Genomic DNA, 25,425 nt, shown 5'->3' on the forward strand with positions numbered 1-25,425 from the left:
GACCTGCCAATCAAGGTTTATCTCCAGAGGCGGAATCGTTTTTCCACCATTCCTTCGATCTTATTGGCTACTGAATGCAAAAGCCTTGAGTTCGTGTGAACGACAGATGGGGACAAAGAGCGAGGCTTTATACCGAATGCGCATGCGCAAGTTGCGTCCGCTAGAGACGGAAAAGGAAGGGGGGAGGGGGATAAAGCAATAGGTGGGTGGAGGGTCGGAGGGAGAGACATCAACGGACTAACGGAAAGACTGAAAGACCAAGTGATGGGAGGAGGAAAGGAGAGGGGGAAAAAAGGGAGAGAGGTGAAAGTGGAAAGAGAAGGGGAGAAAATGTGCGCGTAGGCGTGCTCTGAGAATCCCTGCACTGCGCCTGTGCAAGCAGCAAGAGTAACAATGTCATTGTATTCAGCGTAGTTGATCTAGCCTTTTCCTTCTGAAAAAGTGCCCCGCCATGTTTCTTTTTTCACACTCCTCATTAGGGCTTGCACTCTGACACTCCTTACTTAATCGGATTTCTAGTTGCTTCTGCTGCTGCCAGGTCTACTCCTGAAGCCCAACCGAAATAGTCGTCACTATGGTTACGGTTATAGAAAAGCGTGGGGGAAGGGAGGGTGGATCGATACTTTAGTCTCTGCGTGATTACACAGAATTGTAACCAGCACTTTCATTTCCATGGTAACCAGGGAACCCAGCAGTCCAAACACCATTATTGTTCCTATGATTTACTGAGAGATTCAACAGGTGTCATCTTTGCCGTGGATACATAGTAGGCCTCCAGAGAAGACTGATTCTGTATTCCACAGGATGCCAATCAGGTAATCACCTTCATTTTTCAGTAATGCCTATTAGCCCTGTAGTTAATCCAGGGCTACAAGGCACAACTGATAGGTGTTTATAGTTAATTCCCACTGATTAATTAACATTCAGGGTTTCAGGGTGTCCCAACTGGCATCATCTTCTGTGGGAACTCAGTGATCTATATCTGCACTGTCCAATAGAATCTTATGCAACGATAGAAATGTTCTATATCTGCTCTGTTCAGTACAGTAGCTTCTGGCCATATGTGGCCATTGAAGGCTTGAAATACGACTAGTGTGACTGAGGACCTGAATTGTTAATTTCATTTATTAATTTTAATTAGCTAAAATTTAAATGGTCACATATGGTTAGTGGCTACCATGTTGGACATATCCAGATAAATGGTTCCCATTTTGAGAATAAAGGATACCTCTGTTATGAAAAAGGCATTTTTTTCCCTGCTTACAGAAAAAAAAAAAAATCAACACCCAAGAGTAAAAAAAGAAAAGTCTCTCCGTGTACCCATTACAATGGTTACAATTATGACTACATTCTTGCATTTCTATTTTTTATGTTTGTACTGTCTTGGTCAAACAGAAAAGTTTATGCCTTTTATACATGTAGGATTAAGCTATACATACTTTTCTGAGCCATGACTTTCTCACTTAAAAAGTACTTTAGCTGTCTTTCCATATAAAGGCATAAAGATCTATGAGGACTTTTAATATCAAATATTTTAGACTCCCACATGATTGTTTTTAGTGTCTGTGGAGTGAAAAAATACATAATTACAAACAAGCTACAATAACATTTTAGTGAACTTATACTTTGTTAATCACATCAGCTGTTTACACCATTGGAAAACTAAAATAACAAAAGATAAAATGCACCTTGGTGTTATCTCCTCAAGGCAATCACAACAGAGCAGAGAAATGTTAATGGAAACAATTTCAGTACTGTAGGCAAATAAAATCATAGTATCATATTAGAGGTAAAAGTAGCACAGCTCGGCTTGAGTGGATCGAGAATGGCTTCATAGAAAAGAACACCCTGAACTGAGTCTTAACAGACTCAGAGATCAGTGTGCAAAGGGTCAGAGTCAGAATGACTTATGTTTTAGGTAACTTGTCATGGCTGAAGAGAAGTGGGGAGGCTGAGTGACAGGAAGTCAGGCTAGAGAGAAAGGCATAGGCCAAATAATTAAGGGCCTGTGCCATGCTGAGAATTTTTTATTTTATAGGTGATGGAGAGATATTGAAGGGTTTTTTTCTGATTATAAAAGTAATATATGCTTGTTGAGGGAACAATTCAAAAATACACAGAAGTGTAAAAAATCATCATAATTTATCCCCACTATGCAGAAATAACTTAACATTTCGGTATATTTTCTTCCAGACTATCTATCACAGATATACACAGACGCATATGTGTGTGTTCATATAGAGAGGGAGAGAGCAAGACAGAGGCAAAGACACTGAGAGACAGAGATAAAGAGAATAAATTTTTTCCATGTATGATAGGTTTGAACTGCATAAAGATCAATATATTAATGTCCTGAGGTTGCTGTAAAAAATTATCACAAACTTGGTAACTTAAAGCAACAGAAGTTTATTCTCTTACAGTTCTGGAAGCCAGAATTCTGAAGTCAGTATCATTGGGATGAAATCAAGGTGTCTGCAGGTCCATGATCCCTCAGGAAGCTCTAGGGAAGACTTTCTTGTCTCTTTCAACTTCTGATGGCTGCTGGCATTCCTTGGCTTGTGGCTGCATCACTCTTAATTTCTGCCTCTGTGTTCACATGGCCTTTTCTTTTTCTCTGTATGTCAAGTCTTCCTCTTCCTCTCTTTTATAAGAACACTTGTCATTACATTTAGGGACCACTTAGAAAATCTCCCCACATTAAGATCCTTAACTTAATCACATCTGCAAAGTCCTACTTTTTTGCCATGTAAGGTAACATTCACAGGCTCCAGGAATTAGGACACAGGTATCTTTGGGTGGGGGTCATTATTCAGCTTACACAATCACCCCAGCAACAGTGCATAGAAAAGATTGGAAGAGATAAGCTAGGAGATGGGGACACCATTTAGGATACAATCATAATTTCAGGTGAAATATGAGGAAGTCCTAAACTAAGACAGTGGTTGCAGGGATAGAGAAGAGGAAACCAAATCTAAATATTTAGGGGGAGGGTATAGCTCAGCAGTAGAGTGTGTGCTTAGCATGCACGGTCCTGGGTTCACTCCTCAGTACCTCCACTAAAAAATTAAATTAAATTGAAAATTAATTTAAAAATACATTAAGAAACCTAATTACCACTCCCCCCACTGCAAATAAATAAATAAATAAATACTTAGAAGGTAGGATCAAGGGGACTTAGTTAAATGTAGAGGGTAAGGAGTAGAAGAAGACTAGAATGATTCACAGGTTTCTGGTATGGGTGCCTGGTTGTCTGGTATTGCCATTAACCAGGTTTGGAAAGAGAGGAGGCAGAGCACCATTGGAGGGAAAGTCAATCAGTGTGGTTTTGGTCAAGTTGAGTTTAAGGTGAGAGGAGCCAGCCAACAGAGCAAAAGGGTCAAAGCAAGGCTCTGAGAGGTCAAATTGTTTTCTAATTATCATTATCAATCATATAATATTTATTGAATATTTCAAGGTACCAAACATAATAATATGGGGGTTTTCAGTACTAAGGATGATTTCTGTCCTCAGTAAATGATCAAGTAACTAGATAAACAGGTAACATCAAAGAAAAGTGAAAGGGGGAGCGTATAGCTCAGTGGTAGAGCACATGCTTAGCATGCACGAGGTCCTGGTTCAATCCCTAATACCTCCACTAAATTAATTAACCAAATTACCTCTCCCCCCACAAAAAAGTGAATGGCCTAGTATGCAAGACTGTCTTAAGAACTATAAATGGATGCCACCTGTATTCAACATTGCACTAGAGGTTCTAGTCAGGGCAACTGGCAAGAAAAAGAAATAAAAGGAATCCAAAATGGAAAAGAAGAAGTAAAACTATCTCTACTTGCAGATGACATGATCTTGTATATAGAAAATCCCAAGGAATCCCCTAAAAAAATGATTAGGACTAATAAATGAGTTCAGCAGGGTTGCAATATACAAGATCAATATACAAATCTCAGTCGTATTTCTATACATTTGCAATGAAGAATTTGAAAATGAAATTCTATTTATGATAACATGAAAAAGAATAAAATGCTTAGGAAAAAAATTAACAAAAGAAGTAGAAAACTTATACTCTGAAAACTACAAAACATTGTTAAAAGAAATTCAAGAAGATCTAAAAATATGGATTTTGAATAATCAGATGACAAGTGTTAGCAAGAATGTGGAGAAACTGTAACTCTGCTGGTAGGAATATAAAATAGTGTAGCTACTTTTTTTTAATTCTTATTTTTTATTGAACTGTAGTTGATTTACAATAGTAATTTAAGATGTACAGCAAAGAGATTCAGTTACATATATACATACTTTGTTTTCTGTTATAGCTCATTACGAGAAATTGAATATAGTTACCTGTGTTATACAATTGGTCCTTGTTGTTTATCTGTTTTATATACAGTAATGTGTATCTATTAATCCCAAACTCCTAATCTATCCCTCCACTCCTACTTTCCCCACTAGTAACCATGGTTTGTTTTCTATGTCCATGAGTATATTTCTGGTTTGTAAATAAAATTTGTATCTTTTTTTTAGATTCCACATATAAGCAACATCATTATGGTATTTGTCTTTCTCTGTCTGACTTACTTCAGTTAATATGATAATCTCTAGGTCCATCCATGTTGCTGTAAATGGCATTAAAATAGTGCAGCTACTTTGGAAGACAGTTCCTCAAACAATTAAGCATAAAGTTATCATATGATCCAGAAATGCCACCCCTAGTTATCTACCCAAGAGAACTGAAAACATGTGTTCACATAAAAGCTTGTAAAAATGAATGTTTATAGCAGCATTATTCATTATAGCCAAAAGGTACATCAACTGATGAATGGTTAAACAAACATGGTATATCCATGCAATGGGATATTACTCAGTTATAAAGAAGGAATGAAGTTCTGATACATGCCACAACATGGATGAACCTTGCAAACATTATACTAAGTGAAAGAAGCCAGTCATAAAAGACCACATATTGTATGATTCCATTTAAATGAAATGTCCAGAACAGGTGAATCTGTGGAGAAAGAAAGTGAAATAGTGCTTGCATAAGGCTTTGCAGATGGGGAGATGGGGGGAGATAGCTAAAGGGTACAAGTTTTCTTTTAAAAATGATGAAAATGTTGTAAAATCGACTGTGGTAATTAATGGTTGCACAGATCTGTGACTATACTAAAACCCACTAAGTCATACACTTTATCTTTTTAACTTTTTTGTGGGGGGTAATTAGATTTGTTTATTAACTTTCAGAGGAGGTACTGGGGATTGAACCCAGGGCCTCATGCATGCTAAGCATGCACTTTACCACTTGAGCTATACCCTCCCCCTAGTCATATACTTTAAATGGCCAAATTGTATAATATATGAATTCTATCTCAGTAAAGCTCTTATTTAAAAAAAGAAGTGTCAGTGGGACCTGAAGAAGTAATATTAACCTAAGTTGATTTCCCAAGGGACAGCACCATAGCAGAGAGTCCTGTGGAGATCTTGGGACCCACATAGACCCTAGGACGTGTGTCTCATAAAGTCAGTTGAACTTCTGTGGAGTAAATTAGGGTATGTTGCCTTCTTAGCTGAGAGAGATGTTTGGACAGGACAGAGTAAATGGTAAAGAGTGGAGTGTAGTCAGGATCACACGAAGTCAGACTGCCACCATTGGACTTGCTTGCTGATGAGGAATAGGTGCTATTTGACTACATTTCACTTATCCTTCTTTTTAAAGATAAAGATGAAGATTCCTTATCTTTGCCTGCCTGCCTGCCTTTGCTCCCCACTTGTTTCACTCATCTCTTTCCTTCTTAAGCCTTATATTACAGAAATATTACTGCAATTTGAGTTTATTGAGGCTTTGTTCCCCCTTTCCTGATTCATTCACCGACCAATTCATCTGATAAACACATGAGGGACTATGCTAGATGCCGCAGATAGAGATGAGTAAGAACTGGTCCCTATTGTTGAGGAACTCATAGTGTAGCATTTCCCCAATGTTCCTCTAAATGCACATTTCTCCTTCTTCATTCCAGGGTACTTTAGACTGGTATGAATCATTAAACAAGAATCCATGTGTTTCTGGAGGTGGTTCTACAGAGTGAACCTCATTCTAATCAAATGGCTGCCAAATACTACCTCCATTTGTTTGATCAAGTTATATGTAGACTCGCCTGTCATGAAAAAATGATGCAAGTTTGACATCCAGCAGCAGGTTAGTAAAGCATGGCACATGCAGATGTGGAATAATATACAGCCATGACAATTATGTTGTAGAACGTATTGTGCAAGATAATTCTAATTATGTAAAAGATATGTATGCAAAAAGAAAATAAGGACTGGAAGGATATACATCAAAAAGAGTAGTGGTTATCTCCAGGTATGATAGGTAGGATAAAAGTGATCATTGCTTTCTTCTTTAGACTTTCTATGCTTTCCAAAATTTTTACCGTGAACATTTCTATTTTTGTAATCAGAAAAATATACATATAATTAAAATGAAAGAGCTCTCATGAAGACAGGGATTGAGTTTTTACCTGTCTTATAGTGCTTTCAGCACTTTTAATTAAGAGTGCTTTATAAGTGGTGAATAACAAGTAATAGCATTGTGTACTATGCCATAACTAACAGGGCTGAATATGAGTGTTGAATTGCAGGCCACACTCTTACTCAACACCCTCCCTCTACTCCCCTGTCCCCCATCAGCCCATTCTGTGTTAGAGCCTTTCATCTGTAGTTATACATAGTTAGACATATCAACTGTGGGCACTCTTGGCTTAGTCAAAAAGAAAAAAATATATATTTCTTGTAAGGACATAAAGGCTCCAGGCTGTAAAGACCCAAACCATGTCAGCTGTATTTCTCTTATAATTATAATAGTAACAAGTATCTATTAAACACCTGCTATGTGTCAGGCAAGTATACATCTCACTTCATCCTAACAGCATCCCTATGAGGTATTATTATCTCCAGTATTTCTTTCTAGTCTTTCTTTCTATGCATACAGGTATATAGAATTTCTCTACAAAGTTGTATCATATTTGAACTCCTTTTAAAAAATGTAACATATCAGGAATGTTTTCATGTGTCATTTTTTGGATAGACTTTATTTTTTACAGCAGTTTTAGGTTTGTAGCAAAATAGAGCTGAAAATACAGTTTCTCATATACTCCCTGCCCGCCCTGCCTCCCCCCTGCACAGCCTCCCTTGACTGTCAACATCCCCCACCAGAGTGGAACATTTGTTGCAACTGATGAACCTGCATCATTATCACTCAAAGTCTAGGTAAGAGTTCACTTTTGATACTGTGCAGTCTATGAGTTCTGACAAACATATCATAACATGAATCCACTATTATAGTATCGTACAGAATAGCTCCACTGCCCTAAAAATCCTATGGGCTCTGCCTCAATCATTTTTTTAATGTGGTTGTTAATGACTACATCCATTGTACGAATATAACCAAAACTGATTTGACCAATCCCCTATTCGTACATTTAAATTGTTTTCTTCTCTCTGTTTAAAAGATGAGAAAAATAAGACCTGGTGACTCGACAAGTGATGTATCCAAAGTCAACTGGCTAATAAGCAAGCAGTCGAGATTAGAATCCTGGTCTGTCTCCAGAACCCACACGCATTGCCTCTGAATACACCATCAATCCCCTTTAGATTGTCTCCCCTCGACTTGAAACCAGGCATTCTCCACCGCCAGAGCTGCCAAGGATCCAAGCATGTGTTGAGAAGGGCAGGCAATACAAAGGAACGAGGTGGCCCAACTGCTATGGAACAAATTGAAAATGCAAAAGTAGGTACAGGGGCATAGAAATAAGCAGAAAGTGGGAGATGGGTACACAGAACACTGGTTAAAATAAAGGGGAAGCTGGGTTGCGGAAACCTGAAGGGGAAAAACTCTTGCTTTTATCACTGTACATAGGAGAGAGCAAAGATACCCTCAAGGCCATGGGGGGAGCCAGGAAGGATAAGGTTTCTGGGAAACTGAATGAGACGAGGGAGGATAAAACTCCCGAGGACTATAAGGCTAGGAGAGGCTTAGTGTGGAAGAAAGGCCCAAAGCAAAAAGGCAGGCCAGAGCAGGCACTGGACACCAAACCTACGTGTTCCTAAAAATGTGGCGGGACTCCCTTTCAGCCTGAGCCTCTCCCAGTATCTCAGATACTAAATACTCTCCAGCCCTTAGGGGTTGGAGGAGGGAAGTGGAGAGCGGGGGACTGTAAAGTGCTCTAACTGAGAAAGGATCCTGGCACACATTTTTGAAAGCCACTAGGCCTAATGCTAATGCCCCCTCCCCCTACCCCACTTCTCTAGCTTCAACCCCAGCCACACCCACATGCTAAGGACCATCCAGGAGGGGGAGTGTGTGTGTGCGCGCGTGCGTGCTCGTGCCTAAGAGAGGCTGAGAGACAGAGACGGAGACAAAAAGAGACCCGGAGAGAGAGTGCGCGCCAGAGAGGGAGGGGGGAGAGGGAGAGAGGGACAAGGACAGAAAGAGAGAGGGAGGGAGGGAAACAGAGACAGAGACAGAGACACAGAAAGGAGGAAGGAGAGCTGTCGGCCTCGGTGAGGAAAACTACTGAAGAGAGAACGCTGGGGGCTCCTGCAGGAAGACTCAGGGAGAAGATCCCAGAACTTACCCTAAGACTGTTTAAGGAGTGGGGGAGTGTCTTTGCAGGACCCAGTTTGGGGGTCAGCAGGCAGTAACGGTTGCTGCAAAGGCGTTGTCACTGAGCCAGAGCCATTGAACCCACCCTGGGGGGCTGGAGACCAAGCTTAAGACACCCCACAACTATGAGTCTCAGAATGCTTAGGGGGGCCCGAGGCTGCAGACAAGGGGAGGAGGGGCACGTGAGGGCTGGGTCCCTGCCTCCCCCCACCCTCGGCTGTCACTCATTACCTCAACAGTCGGCCAGGGGGCGGGCCCCGGAGAGGTGGGGTTGGGGGGAGGGTAATCTTGGCAGGCGCCTGCTGCATGGCGTAGGTAGGGACTGGGGAGGGGGGCGGACGCCGGGGGGTTGAACACGAGTGGGAAGCGGAGAGAGACACGGGGAGGGGGAGGGGACCGGGAACCATTTGAATGAGAGGAGGGGATCACGGGTAGAGTGGGCTCCAGGAGGTAGGGCGGGCACGGGTGTGACGGGGGGGCCAGACTCTTGAGCCAGGTAAGGGAAGCAGGTGCGTAGATCTGTTTTTTGTGGGTTAGTGTACTCGGCCCTTTGGTGGAAAGGGGGTGCCGCCTTCCCCGGGGGCGGGCTTCCAAGCTCCAGAGGCTATCTTTTCCTCTTCAACTAACGGGGCCCCGGGCGGGGGCTCCAGCTCCAGCTCCAGTGCTTGTGTTCCACTCCGCAATTTCCAGGCGTCCACTGGGCTGGGAGTCTCGCGCCGGGGGCCGGCGCTGTCTCGCGAGCCCCCTCCTCGAGCCAGCCAATGGGGTTGGTTGCTGGCGCCGCCCGCCCGCCTGGTGCAGAGCGCTGGGCGCTGTGAGCGGCGCTGCCATTTAAAGGGGCCGCGACCCCTGTCCCGGCTGCTAGGGAGGGAGGTGGAGAAGGAGCGCGGGGCCGTCGCTGTCTGCAGTTCTAGGCTTGTAGCCGTTACACTAACCCTGCCGCAGGTAGGGGTCGGGCCTTATCAAGCCGAACCGAACCTGCAGGCGGGATCTCGCAGTAGCCGGGAGGGGGGTCTAAGGAGAAATCGTAGCTCCAAAATGTCTTCCTGTAAATGCCTAAGGTGGGGGGTGGGCAACAGGAGAAGGAGGACTGGGGGAGCAATAGGAAAGGGGGACGGGGGCTGAGGAAGTGGGCCACCCTGAAAGGTAACTGGGGGGGGAGGGGTTAAGAAGGGCAGTTTGTGGGGGCGAGGGAAGGGCTGAGGGAGGACCATGCTACGCGGGGAGGGGGGGTGGGGCCAGACAGGGTGGGTAAAGACCGGGGAGCTGGGGGGCTCTAGAAGAGAGGGAAGGGGAGAGAAACTGAGATCGCGGGGGCGGGAAAGGCTCCCGGTGGCAGCGGCCCTAGGAGACTCCAAGGGGGCGGTCAGCTCGAGTTGGGGGGGCTAAAGGGGAGGGGGGGAGGGGAATTGGGAGTTGCAATGGGGTGGTGGGGGGTAGGCGGGCGGGTGGAACGATGGACTGCCTGGCGAGTGTGGGCACAGGGCCAGGGCGGGGAACGCCTCTCCCCACAGGGGGCGCTGTATGTGGGGGGGGGAGTGGTCATTTGGACTAGAGCCTGTGGAAATGCTTGTCGGTTGTGGTGGGGGCGATTCAGGAGAAATCCAAGTGGATGATGGGGTGTGTCCCAGAACCTGTATGAGAAGGAATTCTGGCAAAGACCACCTCTTCTGCCCCCTCTTCTACCCCTCATCTACAGCACATACCCAGTCATCCTCATGGACCCCAGTGATTTCCCCAGTCCGTTTGACCCATTGACCCTGCCAGAGAAGCCCCTGGCTGGAGACCTTCCAGTAGACATGGAATTTGGAGAGGATCTACTGGAATCCCAGACTGCCCCAACTAGAGGATGGGCCCCCCCTGGCCCTTCTCCATCCTCAGGAGCCCTGGACCTGCTTGATACCCCTGCTGGCCTGGAAAAAGACCCTGGAGTCCTGGATGGAGCCACTGAGCTGCTGGGGCTGGGGGGGCTGCTCTATAAAGCCCCCTCTCCCCCAGAGGTGGACCATGGTCCCGAGGGGGCCCTTGCATGGGATGCAGATCAGACCCTAGAGCCTGGACCAGGGGGCCAGACCCCTGAGGTGGTGCCACCTGACCCAGGGGCTGGGGCAAATCCCTCTTCACCGGAGGGCCTACTAGAGCCTTTGGCTCCAGATTCTCCAATAACCCTGCAGTCCCCACATATTGAAGAGGAGGAGACCACCTCCATAGCTACAGGGAGAAGGGGCTCCCCTGGGCAGGAGGAGGAGCTTCCCCAAGGGCAGCCACAGAGCCCAAATGGCCCCCCCAGCCCTTCGGTGGGGGAAACTCTGGGGGATGGAATCAACAGTTCTCAGACCAAACCTGGGGGCCCCAGCCCCCCTGCACACCCTTCCTTGCCAGGTAGGTTGCCTAATCAGCTGGAAAGTCAAGGCTGGGGAGAGGGTAGGGGTAAGGAGGGTGGCTGTGTGTTTGGGGAAGAAGTGGGGGAGTGGAGAGATAAGAGTAGTGTCGTGTATGGAGGAGCTGGGGGTTTGGAAAGGAGAAGTGGGGGGGTGAAGAAGATTAAGGAAAGGAGGGTGGGGGGAGCTCAGTGGCTATGGGGGAGGACTGGGGTGGGTTGGGAAGAGTGGATTTGGCGGGAGAGGTTCCCTTCTTGCCCCAGTGGGCTTTTGGTACCAGGGTCCTTCCTTCAGGATTTGGGGAGGACACCAGGCTTCTTGGTTCTAAGATCTTTCCAGCTGTTTCGTTCTAGATGAGAGTGGGGTTTCTGGGTTCAATGGATGATAAGTAGGTTCTGGAGCCATCAAGTGCATAGTGATTTCAGAGGAATGGTAAACATGCAGGGCCTAGGATTGTGTCTCCGATAGAGGAGGGCCAGCCTAGACCTGAGAGGCTCTGGTTTCTCCCCAGTTCTGCCTAGTGGTGTGTCTCTCCCAGGCTGTGATCAGGGTCTTAGGGCTTATATAACCACCTGAGTCCAGGGGAACCTACCCATACGCTAATACTTCCTTTTCCCCTTGCTACCTTTGGGTGGTTGCATTTGTTTCTGTTGGTAAACTAAATTCTTGATGAAAGGTGTGTTACCTGTGTTCCCTTACCTCCCAGCGATTGGGACAGAGAGCTGGTGGGAAGGTAGGATTTTTTTTCACGGAGAATAGCTGCACCCCCCCTACTTAGTGCAGAGCTCGAGGTAACCCTGAGAGGGGCCCCAAGAAGCCACAGGCACTTGAGTTTTCCCTTTCAGTTTTGAGTAAGTTCTTCCCTAGGAATGGAGGCGGGGGTTGGGCCAGGGAGGGGGTGGTGAGGGCAGGCTCAAGCTTTAGGCTGCTTTCTGCTTCCTTTGCAGGAGATGGCCTGACTGGGAAGGCGAGTGAGAAGCCGCCTGAGAGGGTGAGGGGGGGAGGGGATTGGAAGGAGTCTGGTTCCCCCTATAGCTCTGGGAAGGACAGACCCTTCATTTTCCCTCGCAGATGTTGTTCTGTGGAGGGTGTGTGTGAGGAGAGTTAGGAGGAGGGAGGGAGTGCTTGTGTCTACTGCTTCTTAAGGAGAAAGTCCAGCCTCCTTTTCTCCCCTCCTCCTTAAGGGCTGGGCCAGGGGTCCCTCCCCTCCCCCTCCCATCTCTGTACCCCCCTCAAACCCTGTAGTAGTGCAGCTGGCCTTTTAGCCTGCCCCTGGTGTCAGCTTTCCTCCCTCCCCGTGTTTCCAAGGTGCAGAAGAGAAGCGAGCGCGTTAGAAGAGTAGAGCCTCCCAAACCCGAGGTTGTGGATTCCACTGAGAGCAGTGAGTAGGACCTGAGGATGTGTGACGGTGTGGGATGTGGCGGGCCACAGGTCTCCTGCCTCCTGAATTGTGAAATGCCTATCTCTGCTGTGGGTTGGCATGGGAATCCCGGGCAGTGGGGGAAATTGAAAACAAGCAGTGAGAATGGAGTTTCCTGTTTCAGTTCTGCCATCCCTGTCCCCCAAATCTTCTCACTTGGGTCCCACCCTGCCCCTCCCTGGGAGGTTACAGAGTAACGAAGGGAGAGTGACACTGGTGGCTGGAGATACCAATGTAATGGGGGGGCGAGGTGTAAAGCCAGGAACCACAGGGATTGGGATCCCAGGATCAGCTGATCTACCTGTTGGTCAGGTGATGACCAGAGGCCCGGTCCCTCAGCCTTTCTCCCTGCCTCCCCCCCACTCCCTCAGTTCCAGTGTCAGATGAGGATTCGGATGCCATGGTAGATGACCCCAATGATGAGGACTTTGTGCCATTTCGGCCCCGGCGCTCTCCTCGCATGTCCCTACGCTCGAGTGTGGCACAGAGGGCTGGGCGTTCCTCGGTTGGCACCAAGATGACGTGTGCCCATTGCCGGACACCGCTGCAGAAGGGCCAGACGGCCTACCAGCGCAAGGGGCTGCCGCAGCTCTTCTGCTCCTCATCCTGCCTCACCACTTTCTCCAAGAAGCCCTCCGGCAAAAAGACTTGTACCTTCTGCAAGAAGTACGTGAGGATTCGTTCAAGGGTGTGGGGAGGGCAGGGATCAGGCTGGGAATGATGGCTGAGATGGAGACTCTGTTGGCCAGAGCCTAGCAGAGTGGAACTGGGAGAGGGGGCCAGTTTAAGGAGGGGGTCCAAGAGTACTTTGGTTCTGGAGTCGTTGATCCTAGAGGAGGGGTGGAGGCTGATGAAGTGAGGGGTGGGAACGAGTGAATGCACCAACCTGTGCCCCCTTCCAGGGAGATCTGGAACACCAAGGACTCGGTGGTGGCACAGACTGGCTCAGGAGGCTCCTTCCACGAGTTCTGCACGTCTGTCTGTCTCTCCCTGTATGAGGCCCAGCAGCAGCGCCCACTCCCCCAGTCTGGGGATCCCGCTGATGCAACCCGCTGCAGTATATGCCAGAAGACGGGAGAGGTGAGGAAGCTCAATGGGGGCTGCTTTACAGAGCCTGGCCAGCCCTGAGCGGCCCCTGCAATCCTGGGGCTGCAGGGGCCAGGCCCTGTGGAAGAGGGGAGTGGGGAGGGGAGGCAGCTATCGTGAGGGAGCGGATCCAAGGATAGAGCTTCTCCAGGATGTGTGCAGCTGGCCTTCCTTGCCTCCCAGGACCTCACCATCAAGTCGGCAGCCCGATGTGCAGGTTGGGGGGTCCCTGGGCCCACCGCCTGCTGTGAAGGTCTAGGGTGAGGTGGGGTGGGCTGTCCTCGCACTGGGTGGGTGGTGGTGGCCAGGCCCTAGCTCAGGGTGTGTGCGTGTGTGTGTGTGTGGCAGGTCCTGCACGAGGTCAGCAATGGCAGCGTGGTGCACCGGCTCTGCAGCGATTCTTGCTTCTCCAAATTCCGGGCCAACAAGGGACTGAAAACCAACTGTTGTGACCAGTGCGGCGCTTACATCTACACCAAGACCGGGAGCCCTGGCCCCGAGCTCCTCTTCCACGAGGGCCAACAAAAGCGGTTCTGCAACACAACCTGCTTGGGGGCGTACAAGAAGGTGGGGCCGAGGGAGTAGTGCATTAGAGGGCTGTGGAAGGGGGTGCGGTTCTTGGGTGATAAATAAAGGTGCCTGATGGGTCGAGGGCTGGGATAAATAAAACAAATAAAGGGGGTTTCCATTGTATCTGTTATGTTTTATTTTTGAAGCTGGCTGGTGGATATACACAGGTCTTTGTTATATCATCATCTATACTTTTTTTTTGTATGCCTGAAATATTTCATGTTTTAAAAATTTAAAAAATAAAAGTGAAGGGACAAATCCAGCCTCAGCCTCTCCTTCCCCATCCTCACAGAAAAACACACGGGTGTACCCATGTGTCTGGTGCAAGACCCTGTGTAAGAACTTTGAGATGCTATCCCATGTGGACCGTAATGGCAAGACCAGCTTGTTCTGTTCCCTGTGCTGTACCACCTCTTACAAAGTGAAGCAGGCAGGGCTCACTGGTAGGTGCAAAGCCCTCTTCTCTGAGACCCCTGCTGGCCTTCCTCCTACCTCCCGTACTCCCTTCTTCTAAAGTAACCCCTGCTGCCCGACTTCGGCCCCAACCACATCTTCCCGTGGATTTCCTGTTCCGTCTCTGCACTGCCTTACACTTTCTGTGTGCTCTCTCTGTCTCTCTGTCTCTCTCTCTTTCTCTCTCTCTCTTCCGCTCTCTCCTTTTCTCTCTATGCCCCAGGCCCTCCCCGACCCTGCAGCTTCTGCCGCCGCAGCCTCTCTGACCCCTGTTACTACAACAAGGTTGATCGCACAGTCTACCAATTCTGCAGCCCCAGCTGCTGGACCAAGTTCCAGGTACTCCAGACCCTGGACCAGGGATAAAGGGTGTGGCGGCATAGAGAGGGTATGAGAACTGGGGTAGATAGGCCTGGGCAGAGCAAAGAATGAGCCTGACTTCCCCTCCCCCCACCCTGCCCACCACGCACATCTCGCCCCTTCCCTTACTTGTCTTCCTTCCCTCCAGCGCACAAGCCCCGAGGGGGGCATTCACCTGAGCTGTCACTACTGCCACAGCCTCTTCAGTGGCAAGCCTGAGGTCTTGGACTGGCAGGTAAGATCCCCACCCCCACCCACATCTTGCCACGCGACCAGACTTTGGTCTGAAGGGGCCCTTCCACTTGGCTCTTGTCAGGTCCAGATGTCACAGCCCTGTCCTCCCCGCCCTGTGCCCCCATCCCAGGACCAGGTGTTCCAGTTCTGCTGCCGTGATTGCTGTGAGGACTTCAAGCGCCTGCGGGGTGTGGTGTCCCAGTGTGAGCATTGCCGGCAGGAGAAACTCCTCCATGAGAAACTCCGATTCAGTGGGGTGGAGAAAAGCTTCTGCAGCGAAGGTAAGGAGATGGGGAAGGGGCAGAGGGCTGGGGAGAATGGTGGATTAAGGAGGAGGGCTTGGAATGTGGTCCGTGGGGCAAGGGCCTTCTACTCGGGATGCTCTACCCTGTCCATCCTAAGGCTTTGGGCATGAGAGGCTGTTAGAGGTTTCCGGTGTACTGTCTTGAAAAGGTTGGGTCTCGCAGCCCTGGAGATCTCTGTGTCTCTGGACTCTTCCCGCTCACCCTCTTCCCAGGCTGCGTGCTGCTGTACAAACAGGACTTCACTAAGAAGCTGGGACTGTGCTGCATCACTTGTACTTACTGCTCCCAGACGTGCCAGCGCGGAGTCACTGAGCAGCTGGACGGCAGCACCTGGGACTTCTGCAGCGAGGACTGTAAGAGCAAGTACCTGCTGTGGTACTGCAAGGTAAGGGGGGCAGTGCATTAGAGAGGAGGGAGAGGGCAGCAGGGAGCGAGGGCTGTTGTGCCGCAATCAGGGTGTGGACCGATCTCCAGGGAGGGGGCTCCAGGTGGCCCAGCCTCTGAGGGGAGTAGCACGTCCCATCCCAGGGCAAAGGGCTCAGCACATTTGAGGGAGGCAGGTCTGACCATCTTGTCGACACCCTCAGGCTGCCCGGTGCCATGCCTGTAAGCGCCAGGGGAAGCTGCTGGAGACCATCCACTGGCGCGGGCAGATCCGTCATTTCTGCAACCAACAGTGTCTGCTGCGCTTCTATAGCCAGCAGAACCAACCCAACCTGGATACCCAGAGTGGGCCTGAGAGCCTCCTGAACAGTGAGTCCTGGGCAGGGGGCACCCTTTGTTAGGACTGGCCTCGACACTTCTAATCCTGGGCCCAGCCCCTCTCCTGCTTTCTTCCTCTCCTGCTTTCCCCTCATCCCTGGCCAGAACTCCTGGTACCGTGTCCTCTTTTAGCTTCTGGACTGTGCACGTACTAGAGGAGTCTCCTTTAAGGATTTTTAGAGTTAGAGCCTATTGATTTGCTGTAAGGGGTATATTTTAGGGAATGAGTACCTACCCCAGGGAGGGTGGAGCATATAGGGCTGTGGTTTCGTTTTCAGAGAGAAGGAAGTGTCAGCAGAAGCTCTACCTTTAGTGAGAGTGAAGATTGGTGTCATTTCCAGAACGTTACCCTGGCCCCTCCGCACTCCAGGGTTACCAAACTCCTGAGGGCCATCTCAGTGGAAGATTTCAAATTATGGATCATTGGGGAAACAACACTAATCTTCATCCTTCTTGGCAGCTAGGAAACAAAGAGTCTTGTTGGCCACTGGTGCTGGGACCTAGAGAAGACTAGACCTGGGTGGTGTGGAGGGAAAAATTCTAGAACTCTATTTATATTTGGTGTTCCTCTTAATGAGGATCTCCTGGAACTGGGGTCGGGAAAGCAGAGCTGATTCCTCAGATGAGCAGGTGAGAGCATTCGTTTGTTTTGATCTACAGGTCAATCTTCTGAGGCGAAGCCCCAGACACCCTCTCAAACCAAAGTGGAGAACAGCAACACCGTGAAGACTGCAGAGGAAAATGGGAATCTGGGCAAGGTCAGGGCAAAAGCTAGCGGGGAGGATGGGCTTGGAGGAGGGTGCCCTCGTTGGTGGCACTCATGTTCCTTTGTCTCTGCAGATCCCTGTGAAGACCCGCTCAGCCCCTGCTACTCCCACCCCTCCTCCACCCCCACCGCCCCCAGCAACACCCCGCAAAAACAAAGCTGCCATGTGTAAGCCACTGATGCAGAATCGGGGGGTCTCCTGCAAGGTGGAGATGAAGTCCAAAGGGAGTCAGACAGGTGAGTGGGGGTACCTGGATGCACCGGGCTGTATTCCCTAGTCTTAGTCCTACAGCTCTGTGCCTGGGAGCTGGACGAGGAGGTTTCTTGAGGTGGCTGAAGTGTCCCACATATTGTTGTTCTAGAATCCCAGAGTTATCTCTCAACATCTGGTTCAAGGGCAGTTTTGGGACACTGAGCATGTGTTAGCACTTTTGGGGGTGACAGACAAGCATCAGGTCCTGGGTCGGATGTGACCCGTTCAGCAGAGGCTCTGAGAAGACCCCTTTCTTGTTAGCAGAAGAGTGGAAGCCGCAGGTGATCGTGTTGCCCATCCCAGTGCCCATCTTTGTGCCAGTGCCTATGCATCTGTACTGCCAGAAAGTCCCGGTGCCTTTCTCCATGCCTATCCCCGTAAGTTTCCCCGCCCTTCCTGGAGGGGCCCTCTGTTACCCTCCTAGGCTGGGGGCCCGCCCCTCCACCTCCCTCCCACCAGCCATCCCTCTCATCCACTGGTGTGGTTCTTGGCGCTTAGTTGGGATTTGTTCTTCCAGGTACCTGTGCCCATGTTCCTGCCCACTACCTTGGAGAGCACAGACAAGATTGTGGAGACTATTGAGGAGCTGAAGGTGAAGATCCCTTCCAACCCCTTGGAGGCTGACATCCTGGCTATGGCAGAAATGATCGCAGAGGCTGAGGAGTTAGACAAGGCCTCGTCTGACCTTTGTGGTATGCCATGGAAGGTGGTGATGAGGGAGGCGGGGTGCTCCCAGCCTGCCTCTGCTTAAGGGGCTGGAGAGTGGTGATCTCTGAGCCTGGCGGAAGCGGGGAATAGTTGGGATCAGCCCCTGAAAGCCTGTGAAGGCACCAGGCAAGAGCTGCAGGGACTAAGCCAGCCTCTCTGCCTCCCAGATCTGGTGAGCAACCAGAGTGCAGAGGGACTTCTGGAAGACTGTGACCTGTTCGGGCCAGCTCGGGATGATGTCCTGGCCATGGCTGTCAAGATGGCCAACGTGTTAGATGAGCCTGGGCAAGACTTGGAGGCCGACTTCCCCAAGAGTGAGTAGGATGCACAGTGTGCCCACTGAGTACAGTACCATCAGGAAAGGAGTATTGCTTGTGACCCCAAGCGTGACCCTGAACAGAAGACTCTCCCAGAAAGCAGTGCCAGAAATACCGGGACAGGTGTACTCTTCTACACTTGAGTCTTGGTTTTTATTTATTTACCTTTTTTATTGAAGTATAGTCAGTTTACAATATTGTGTCAATTTCTGGTGTACAGCACAATGCTTCAATCATATAGGAACATACATATATTTGTTTTCATATTCTTTTTCACCATAGGTTACTACAAGATATTGAATATAGATCCCTGTGCTATAAGTATAAACTTATTGTTTATGAGTCTTGCTTTTTTTAATCGTGGCAAAACACATAAAATAAGATGGACCGTCTTAACCATGTCTAAGCGTGCAGCTCAGCAGTGTCAGGAATATCCCCATTGTTGTCAGTTGTGTGCCTGTGCCTCTGAGCACATTCCCAGTGTATAGCTCTGCCGACTCCTAGTGAGTAGGATGAAGCTGTCTGGGAGGCTCCTCTCGAGTCTCCTGGGCAAGTAGCAGGGGTTGGGTGGGAGGACCACAGTGTTGAGGGCTTCAGAAATTGATGTCTTCTTCATTTCCCCTCTAACAGATCCTTTGGACATTAACCCCAGTGTAGACTTCCTCTTTGACTGTGGCCTGGTCGGGCCAGAGGACGTGTCTACTGAACAAGACCTTCCCCGAACTATGAGGAAGGTGAGGGCTGGGGCTGCTGTATCCACGGAAGAGGGATGGAGGCTCAAAGGGCGGGTGGGGGTGGGTGGCTTTTGTAGCCAAGTAGGCAGCCTGAATTTGGCCTTCTTGAGCCTCCTTTCTCCACCACCGTGAGTGCTAAGATGCAGCCAAACTCTGTTCTCTCACCAGTTCATCAGAGGTCATCAGAGCTGTTGCTGGGGCTCTATGCTCTGGAAGCTGGCTATGTTCTTCCATCAGTCCCTGTCCCCTGATGGCGGACACTGAGCTGACTAGCTTCCATGGTGCCCCTGGCCTTACCCCTGCTACCTTTCTCTCACCCACCTGCTCCTTTCTCTTCCCCTCTAGGGTCAAAAGCGGCTCGTGCTTTCAGAGAGCTGTTCCCGGGACTCCATGAGCAGCCAGCCTAGCTGTACTGGACTCAACTATTCCTACGGTGTCAATGCTTGGAAGTGCTGGGTGCAGTCAAAATATGCCAATGGAGAAACCAGCAAGGGTGATGAGCTGCGCTTTGGCCGTAAGTACCCAGGGGAGGTGGAGGGGAAGGGGAGAAGGGGCAGAGCTGTGATTCAGCTCAAGATGTCTATGAGTGATCAGGCTGTGATCAGTTAAGGGTAACCTGTGAAGATGGGGAGAACTTGCAGAATCAGGGGAGATGCTGTCTAGGTTTCCAGGCTGAAGACTCTTTGTAATCAGTGGGTTTGTTCTGGAGCTGGATGTGACTAAGGGATGAAGGGATTAATGGTGGAGCTAAATGAAATTCTCCATGTGGACTTGTCTTAATCCCATCCACCTCAACTGTATATCACTGCAGCCAAACCTATGCGTATCAAAGAGGATATTCTGGCCTGTTCAGCTGCTGAGCTCAACTACGGTCTGGCCCAGTTTGTGAGAGAAATCACTCGACCCAACGGTGAACGATACGAACCTGACAGTATCTACTATCTGTGTCTTGGCATCCAACAGGTACCCCTCGCCCCCTGCCTCACTGGCCATCACTCAACACAGCACACAGGGTCCCCTCAGAAATAATTCCATCCCACTCCCTATTCCTCAGCTTGAGGTTCCTACCCTGTTCCTACCCTGAACAGGCAGCTTGCCTTTCAGCTCCAGCTCCAGACAGGACAAGATATGGGCAATACGCTTCTAAAATCAAAGGCTGCATTCCAGGGCTGTTGGCCAAGGAGCTGTCTTCATTGCTCTCCGAGTCCCCTTTGTCACCCTCAAACCCACTCTAGGAGGGGAGGGATGGGCAGAGCTTGGTTCCCTGAATGGTGGTAAGGTTTAGTTCCCACTAGGAGAGGTTAGTCATGCATTAGCTGACAAGAGAGTCTGGGCTTGTGAAGAAGCAGCTGTGACCCATCTCCTCCAAACTCCCTCCTCTTCCAGCAAGGCCTCGGTACCACGGAGCTGTAGGTATCCCTGGGGGAAAGCACTCTGGCTCACTCAATCAAGCAACTGTTTCCCATTGTCTCCTAATTGTCAAGGTCACTGTGCCTGGGGCCTTCGGCCTCTTGGTCTTTCGTCTGGGGCCTGGAGTCTAGCTCTATGTATGTCTGTTTTTCTTTTTCCAGTACTTGTTGGAAAATAACCGAATGGTGAACATTTTCACGGACCTTTACTACCTGACTTTCGTTCAAGAACTCAACAAGTCTCTGAGTACCTGGCAACCCACACTCCTCCCCAACAGTAAGGGACTGGGACTTAGCGACCCCTACACCCTTCCCTCCTTTCCTCCAAGTCCCAGGACATCTGGGCTGCCACTCTTCACAAAGGGTCTGAGGGCAAAAGAGTGTAGTTGGGTGCCTCAGGGTTTAGAGCTCTAGCAGCTGAGCCCTTGTACTTGAACTTGGGGAGGGGATAAAGAGTTAGATCTGAAGAGCTATCTCTGGGCCCCCAAAAAGTGACCAGGGTTTGAGTGGTAAGTGAAGAAAGAAAAGAAAAAGCTGTGGGACTCCTCAAGGTCTCCATCAACCTGCTGGTAAACTTGAGGATGGTGAGCGAAGCTCCAAATGCAGGTGGAAACTGTAGAGAAACATCTGTCCTCCTGTGCAGTGTAGTGGGGTTTCGGGGTTTCACACACAGTGGTCCCTTACAAATGAGTCTGGTGTGCTCAGTGCTTGTGAACAGGGCATCTGGGAGCAGAAGTGGTCGGGTTTGGGTGGTCTATCCCTCCTGACCAGCCTCTCCTCTTTGCCCGTTGCAGATACGGTGTTCTCCCGAGTGGAGGAAGAACACCTTTGGGAGTGTAAGCAGCTGGGCGTCTACTCACCCTTCGTTCTTCTCAACACCCTCATGTTCTTCAACACTAAGTTTTTTGGACTGCAGACAGCTGAGGAACACATGCAGCTCTCCTTCACCAATGTGGTGCGGCAGTCCCGCAAGTGTACCACCCCTCGGGGCACCACCAAGGTGGTGAGCATCCGCTATTATGCACCAGTCCGCCAGCGGAAAGGGCGAGGTACGAGGCTGCCCCCTCTGTGGCTTTCTCTACTTCTCTACTTTCCCCTTCCATGCCCCACCATGCCACCAGTTTGGCCCTCTCCATTGCCACTAGCTTCCCTATCGTTCCGTTCCTGAGTTTATAGAAAAGATCAAAACAGCCAGTCCTTCAATCTGATGGATACTGGCTATTGCATCAACAGGAGATCACTCAGCTGCCCATTTCCTGCTCTTCCTCATTTCAGAACAATTTCCTTGCTCGCCTGCTTTTCTGGGGAGTGGTGGACAGGTGGAAAGCTGTTGGGTGTGGTTGGCTGTGGGGGAGAGTTGAAAGGAGTGAATGACAGGCTTTCTATGGCTCTTTACTGGTGGATGTAACTGCAACAGCACCTTGGTTTCCATTCTGGCCCTGGAATCAGTTCCCAAGGTCCCTTCCAGACCTGAGCCTCCACCAGGACTAACGTGCTGGGGGCTGGGGCCATTGCTATTTATCCCTGAAGGTGAGCCCAATCTTGCAGTAGGGTCCATTTTGTCAATTTGAACATGTAACTTCTGAGACCACCTCTTCAGGAAATCAACATGGGGAAGATGCTAGAGAGAACCTAGCCTTGAGAACCAGGGTACACTGCAGAGCAACACCCTACGGAATGTTTGGTTGGTGCGGACAGACTGACTGACTCTTCTTCTACCTGTTTCTTCATGGGGACTGCATTTTGTGTCCCGAGGCCTTACCCCCACCCTCATGCCCTGCATTGTGCTCTTGGAGGAGTCTCGACGAGACTGCACTTTTAATGAGTCTGGGTCACTTGCCTCCGCTACAGACACAGGTCCTGGGAAACGGAAGAGAGAAGATGAAGCCCCCATCTTAGAGCAGCGCGAGAACCGCATGAATCCCCTCCGCTGCCCTGTCAAGTTCTATGAATTCTATCTCTCAAAATGGTGAGTTGGCAGGCTTGCAGGAATGCCGTTTGCATGGGGACCCACAGGCTCTACTTTGCCCAGGTACTGATATCTGTCCTTCCACCTTCTGCCCACCCCCGACCTCCACCACCATTGCAGTCCCGAAAGCCTCCGGACTCGCAATGATGTGTTCTACCTGCAACCTGAGCGGTCCTGCATCGCCGAGTCCCCTCTCTGGTATTCTGTGATCCCCATGGACCGCAGCATGTTGGAGAGCATGCTCAATCGCATCCTGGCTGTGCGTGAGATTTATGAGGAGCTGGCTCGTCCCGGGGAGGAAGATCTGGACTGAGCCCATGTGCTGTCCGTATCCATCTTTCACACCAATGTCTGTCCCGTGGCCGCGTCCCACAGGGCACCTGGCCCTGGAACCAATGCTCCTCATCCTGAAGGGCCCTGACTGCCCTTTTCTACTCATCCATTCCCTGCCTTCCCTAGGAATCCCCGGCTTTTACCTTTTCCCAAACCACTTGACAACCACGGGGCCCCAGTCCTTTGGACTCAGGGACTGGTCTCCCAGTGATGGGCAAAAACCAGCTAGGCCATTTTCTTCATGTTGCAGAGTCAATCCCCTCTCCTGGGGCCAGACTCTGGGTGGAGTGTTAATAGCTCTGGTGATCCTATTGGCTTTGGGTTTTCTGACCTGTCTCACATAGGTAAAGGCCCTTGTTCCTAGGTTTGGCCAAGGGAAGAACCCAGCTGCCTTCTCTGCCCCTTGCCCACTCCCTTCTCTACTCTTCCCTGGTACCACTCTGAAGGGTCTGGGATGAAAGATTCAAAAGAAACTATGAAAGTAATGAGGGGACCATTTACCTAAAATACAGAGCTTAGACACTCTTCCCCTCCCAAGAGATAACTGGTTGTTGGAACCCCCTCGCCACCTTGTTCCCCCTGCCCCGCAAGCACCAGCCCTCGGTGCTGCAATGAAAATATCTTCCAAATGCTTTCTTTTCCTCAAAGGCAGAGAATGACTCTAAGTACGGGGAGCAGACTCCTGTCCCCTTGGTTTTTGTGTTTGTCTCTCTCTGCCATCTTAGGTTGGCATGAGCCATGGTGTCAACATGCTTAGCCCCCTTCTGTAACTGCCTCCCTTTAGTTCAGTGGACGGAGTTCCCAAGGCAAAAACTACCTTCTGACTCGGGTTGGGGCTGGGTTCCCCACTCTTGTTCTTCCCCCATCATAAGAGCCAGGCCAAGCCTGTGGGGGGCCCTGGGTCATGCAGGATGGGAATCTGTGGTCAAAGGATAGGTGAGGAGCTGTGGGCATGGGTCCTGCTCCCACTGCCTCCATCTTCTCCCTGCCCCATCTTGCCTCTGTAGTTCCAGAAAACTCTTAGCATCTGGCAAAGGGGGTACCCAGTTCTTTCCCTGTTGGCTTTGCTGTTCCCCAGCCTCCTTTTTGTGTTTTTATAACTGTCACCAGTTTAGCCACTGTTTAAATTGTATATATTGTTCTGAGGCGCCTGGCCTGTCCCTTCAGTGAGCCATGCCCGCCCTTGTGTTGTAGTGAGAAGCTGTTGTCACGACTAACCTTCTGTCTCTGGAATTGTTTGTTTCAAATAAAGAGTTAAAATTGTCTTTTGCCTTCTCTGGGGGAGGGAGAGCAGTGTTTGGAGGGGTGAGGGAGATAGAAGAGCAGTGCCAGACAACTTCACATCTCTCAGGGTGTAAAGAAGTGAGGTGTCCCACCTCAGTTTGCCAATCATTTCTGCCCACCTCACTGAATGAATCCACTGGGAATAGGGTCCTTGTTATAACCAGTTTCCAAACACTTAAGGGAAAACATTTATTCAACAGCTGTCTGTGAAGGACCTACTGTGTTTAAGGACCTATATGACATGTTTGAGAGAAGACGAAGATTAATTAGACCAGGATCCTATCCCCAGCAGGTTCCCAGGCTAGAGGGGAGACAGACCAGTCAGTTGCAAGACAGGCAGAATGAAATAAATAACCTCGTGCTGTGGGAGAACAGAGAATAAGGAGCTCATTTCAAGTTTATCCAATGCAAGTTCACTGAGGGAGGTGGCATTTGACCTGGGCCTCAAAGAATAAGTGGGAGGGGTTGGGGGACCGGCACAATCAAAGGCTGTGATTTTCCAACCAGGGAATGACAGGATCAGATCTGTTGCTTTAGGGAGGAGATTCTCTAGAATGAAATGAAGGCTTGGGGGTGGGGCAGGTCTCAAGGCCAGGAGTTCAGTGAAAGGAGTGTGGCTAAGAGATTCTGGAGGCCTCGATTGGGGTTGTGGGCTTAGAGAAGGAAGAAGAATTCAAAATGAGTTTCAGACATTTTGAAGGTCAAGTCCTTAGGCTATGGAGAAGAGAGAACAGCATGAAAGCCCAGTTTCTAGACTTGATGATTGGGAAAGTGGGACACCTTTAACCAAGTTGGGAAATGTAGGGACAAAGTTTTGTTGTTATTTTGTTTTGGGTTTTTTGTTTTTGTTTTGTTTTTTTGCTAGGGAGTAGGGGTCAGAGGAGGTTGGTAACAAGTTTGAGGTTTTGATCACGTTGGGTTTGAGACTCCATTGAACCATCTGTGTCATGGTCTATGTAACATGGCGTAGCAGAAAGAACACCAAACTTGAGGGTTTTTTTTTCCTTCTCCAGCTTTCTTTATTTTTTTTGTATAAACATACATATATTCATTTTCGTATTCTTTTTCATTAAAGGTTACTACAAGATATTGAGCATAGTTCCCTGTGCTATACAGAAAAAACTTTTTTAAAATCTATTTTTATATATAGTGGCTGACATTTGTAAATCTCAAACTCCCAAATTATCCCTTCTCATCCCATTTCCCCTGGTAACCATAAGATTGTTTACTATGTCTGTGATTCTGTTCCTGTTTTGTAGGTGAGTTCATAGTGTCCTTTTGTTGTTTTTTTTAGATTCCACATATGAGTGATATCGTATGATATTTTTCTTTCTCTTTCTGGCTTACTTCACTTAGAATGACAATCTCTTAGTCCATCCATGTTGCTGCAAATGGCATTATTTTATTCTTTTTTATGGCTGAGTAGTATTC

General features: G+C 49.2%; 1 protein-coding gene across 6 annotated transcripts; it reads left to right on the forward strand.

The window, feature by feature from the left end:
- The first annotated feature begins 8,473 nt into the window (after window positions 1-8,473).
- On the forward strand, window positions 8,474-23,973 carry ZMYM3 (zinc finger MYM-type containing 3). 6 transcript variants are annotated; one of them, XM_010973608.3, is made up of 25 exons: window positions 8,474-8,547; window positions 10,350-11,032; window positions 11,979-12,022; window positions 12,340-12,412; window positions 12,823-13,117; window positions 13,354-13,531; window positions 13,886-14,104; window positions 14,400-14,550; window positions 14,784-14,899; window positions 15,069-15,155; window positions 15,285-15,435; window positions 15,672-15,844; window positions 16,047-16,212; window positions 16,882-16,979; window positions 17,062-17,224; window positions 17,502-17,617; window positions 17,758-17,932; window positions 18,116-18,262; window positions 18,896-18,999; window positions 19,345-19,513; window positions 19,811-19,962; window positions 20,571-20,685; window positions 21,203-21,457; window positions 22,260-22,377; window positions 22,498-23,973. In XM_010973608.3, exons 2-25 carry the CDS (start codon window positions 10,369-10,371, stop codon window positions 22,688-22,690), a joined length of 4,122 nt encoding a protein of 1,373 aa, XP_010971910.2. In that variant the 5' UTR covers window positions 8,474-8,547; window positions 10,350-10,368; the 3' UTR covers window positions 22,691-23,973. The 6 variants fall into 6 exon arrangements, with proteins under 6 accessions (XP_010971910.2, XP_010971911.2, XP_074214925.1 ...); XM_010973609.3 differs by lacking the exon at window positions 8,474-8,547 and adding an exon at window positions 8,920-8,965; XM_074358824.1 differs by lacking the exon at window positions 8,474-8,547 and adding an exon at window positions 9,142-9,595 and having other exon boundaries at window positions 12,346-12,412.
- The last annotated feature ends 1,452 nt before the right edge of the window (window positions 23,974-25,425 follow it).

The sequence above is a fragment of the Camelus bactrianus genome, chromosome X (assembly GCF_048773025.1).
Source record: "Camelus bactrianus isolate YW-2024 breed Bactrian camel chromosome X, ASM4877302v1, whole genome shotgun sequence".
In the NCBI taxonomy this organism is placed as follows: domain Eukaryota; kingdom Metazoa; phylum Chordata; class Mammalia; order Artiodactyla; family Camelidae; genus Camelus; species Camelus bactrianus.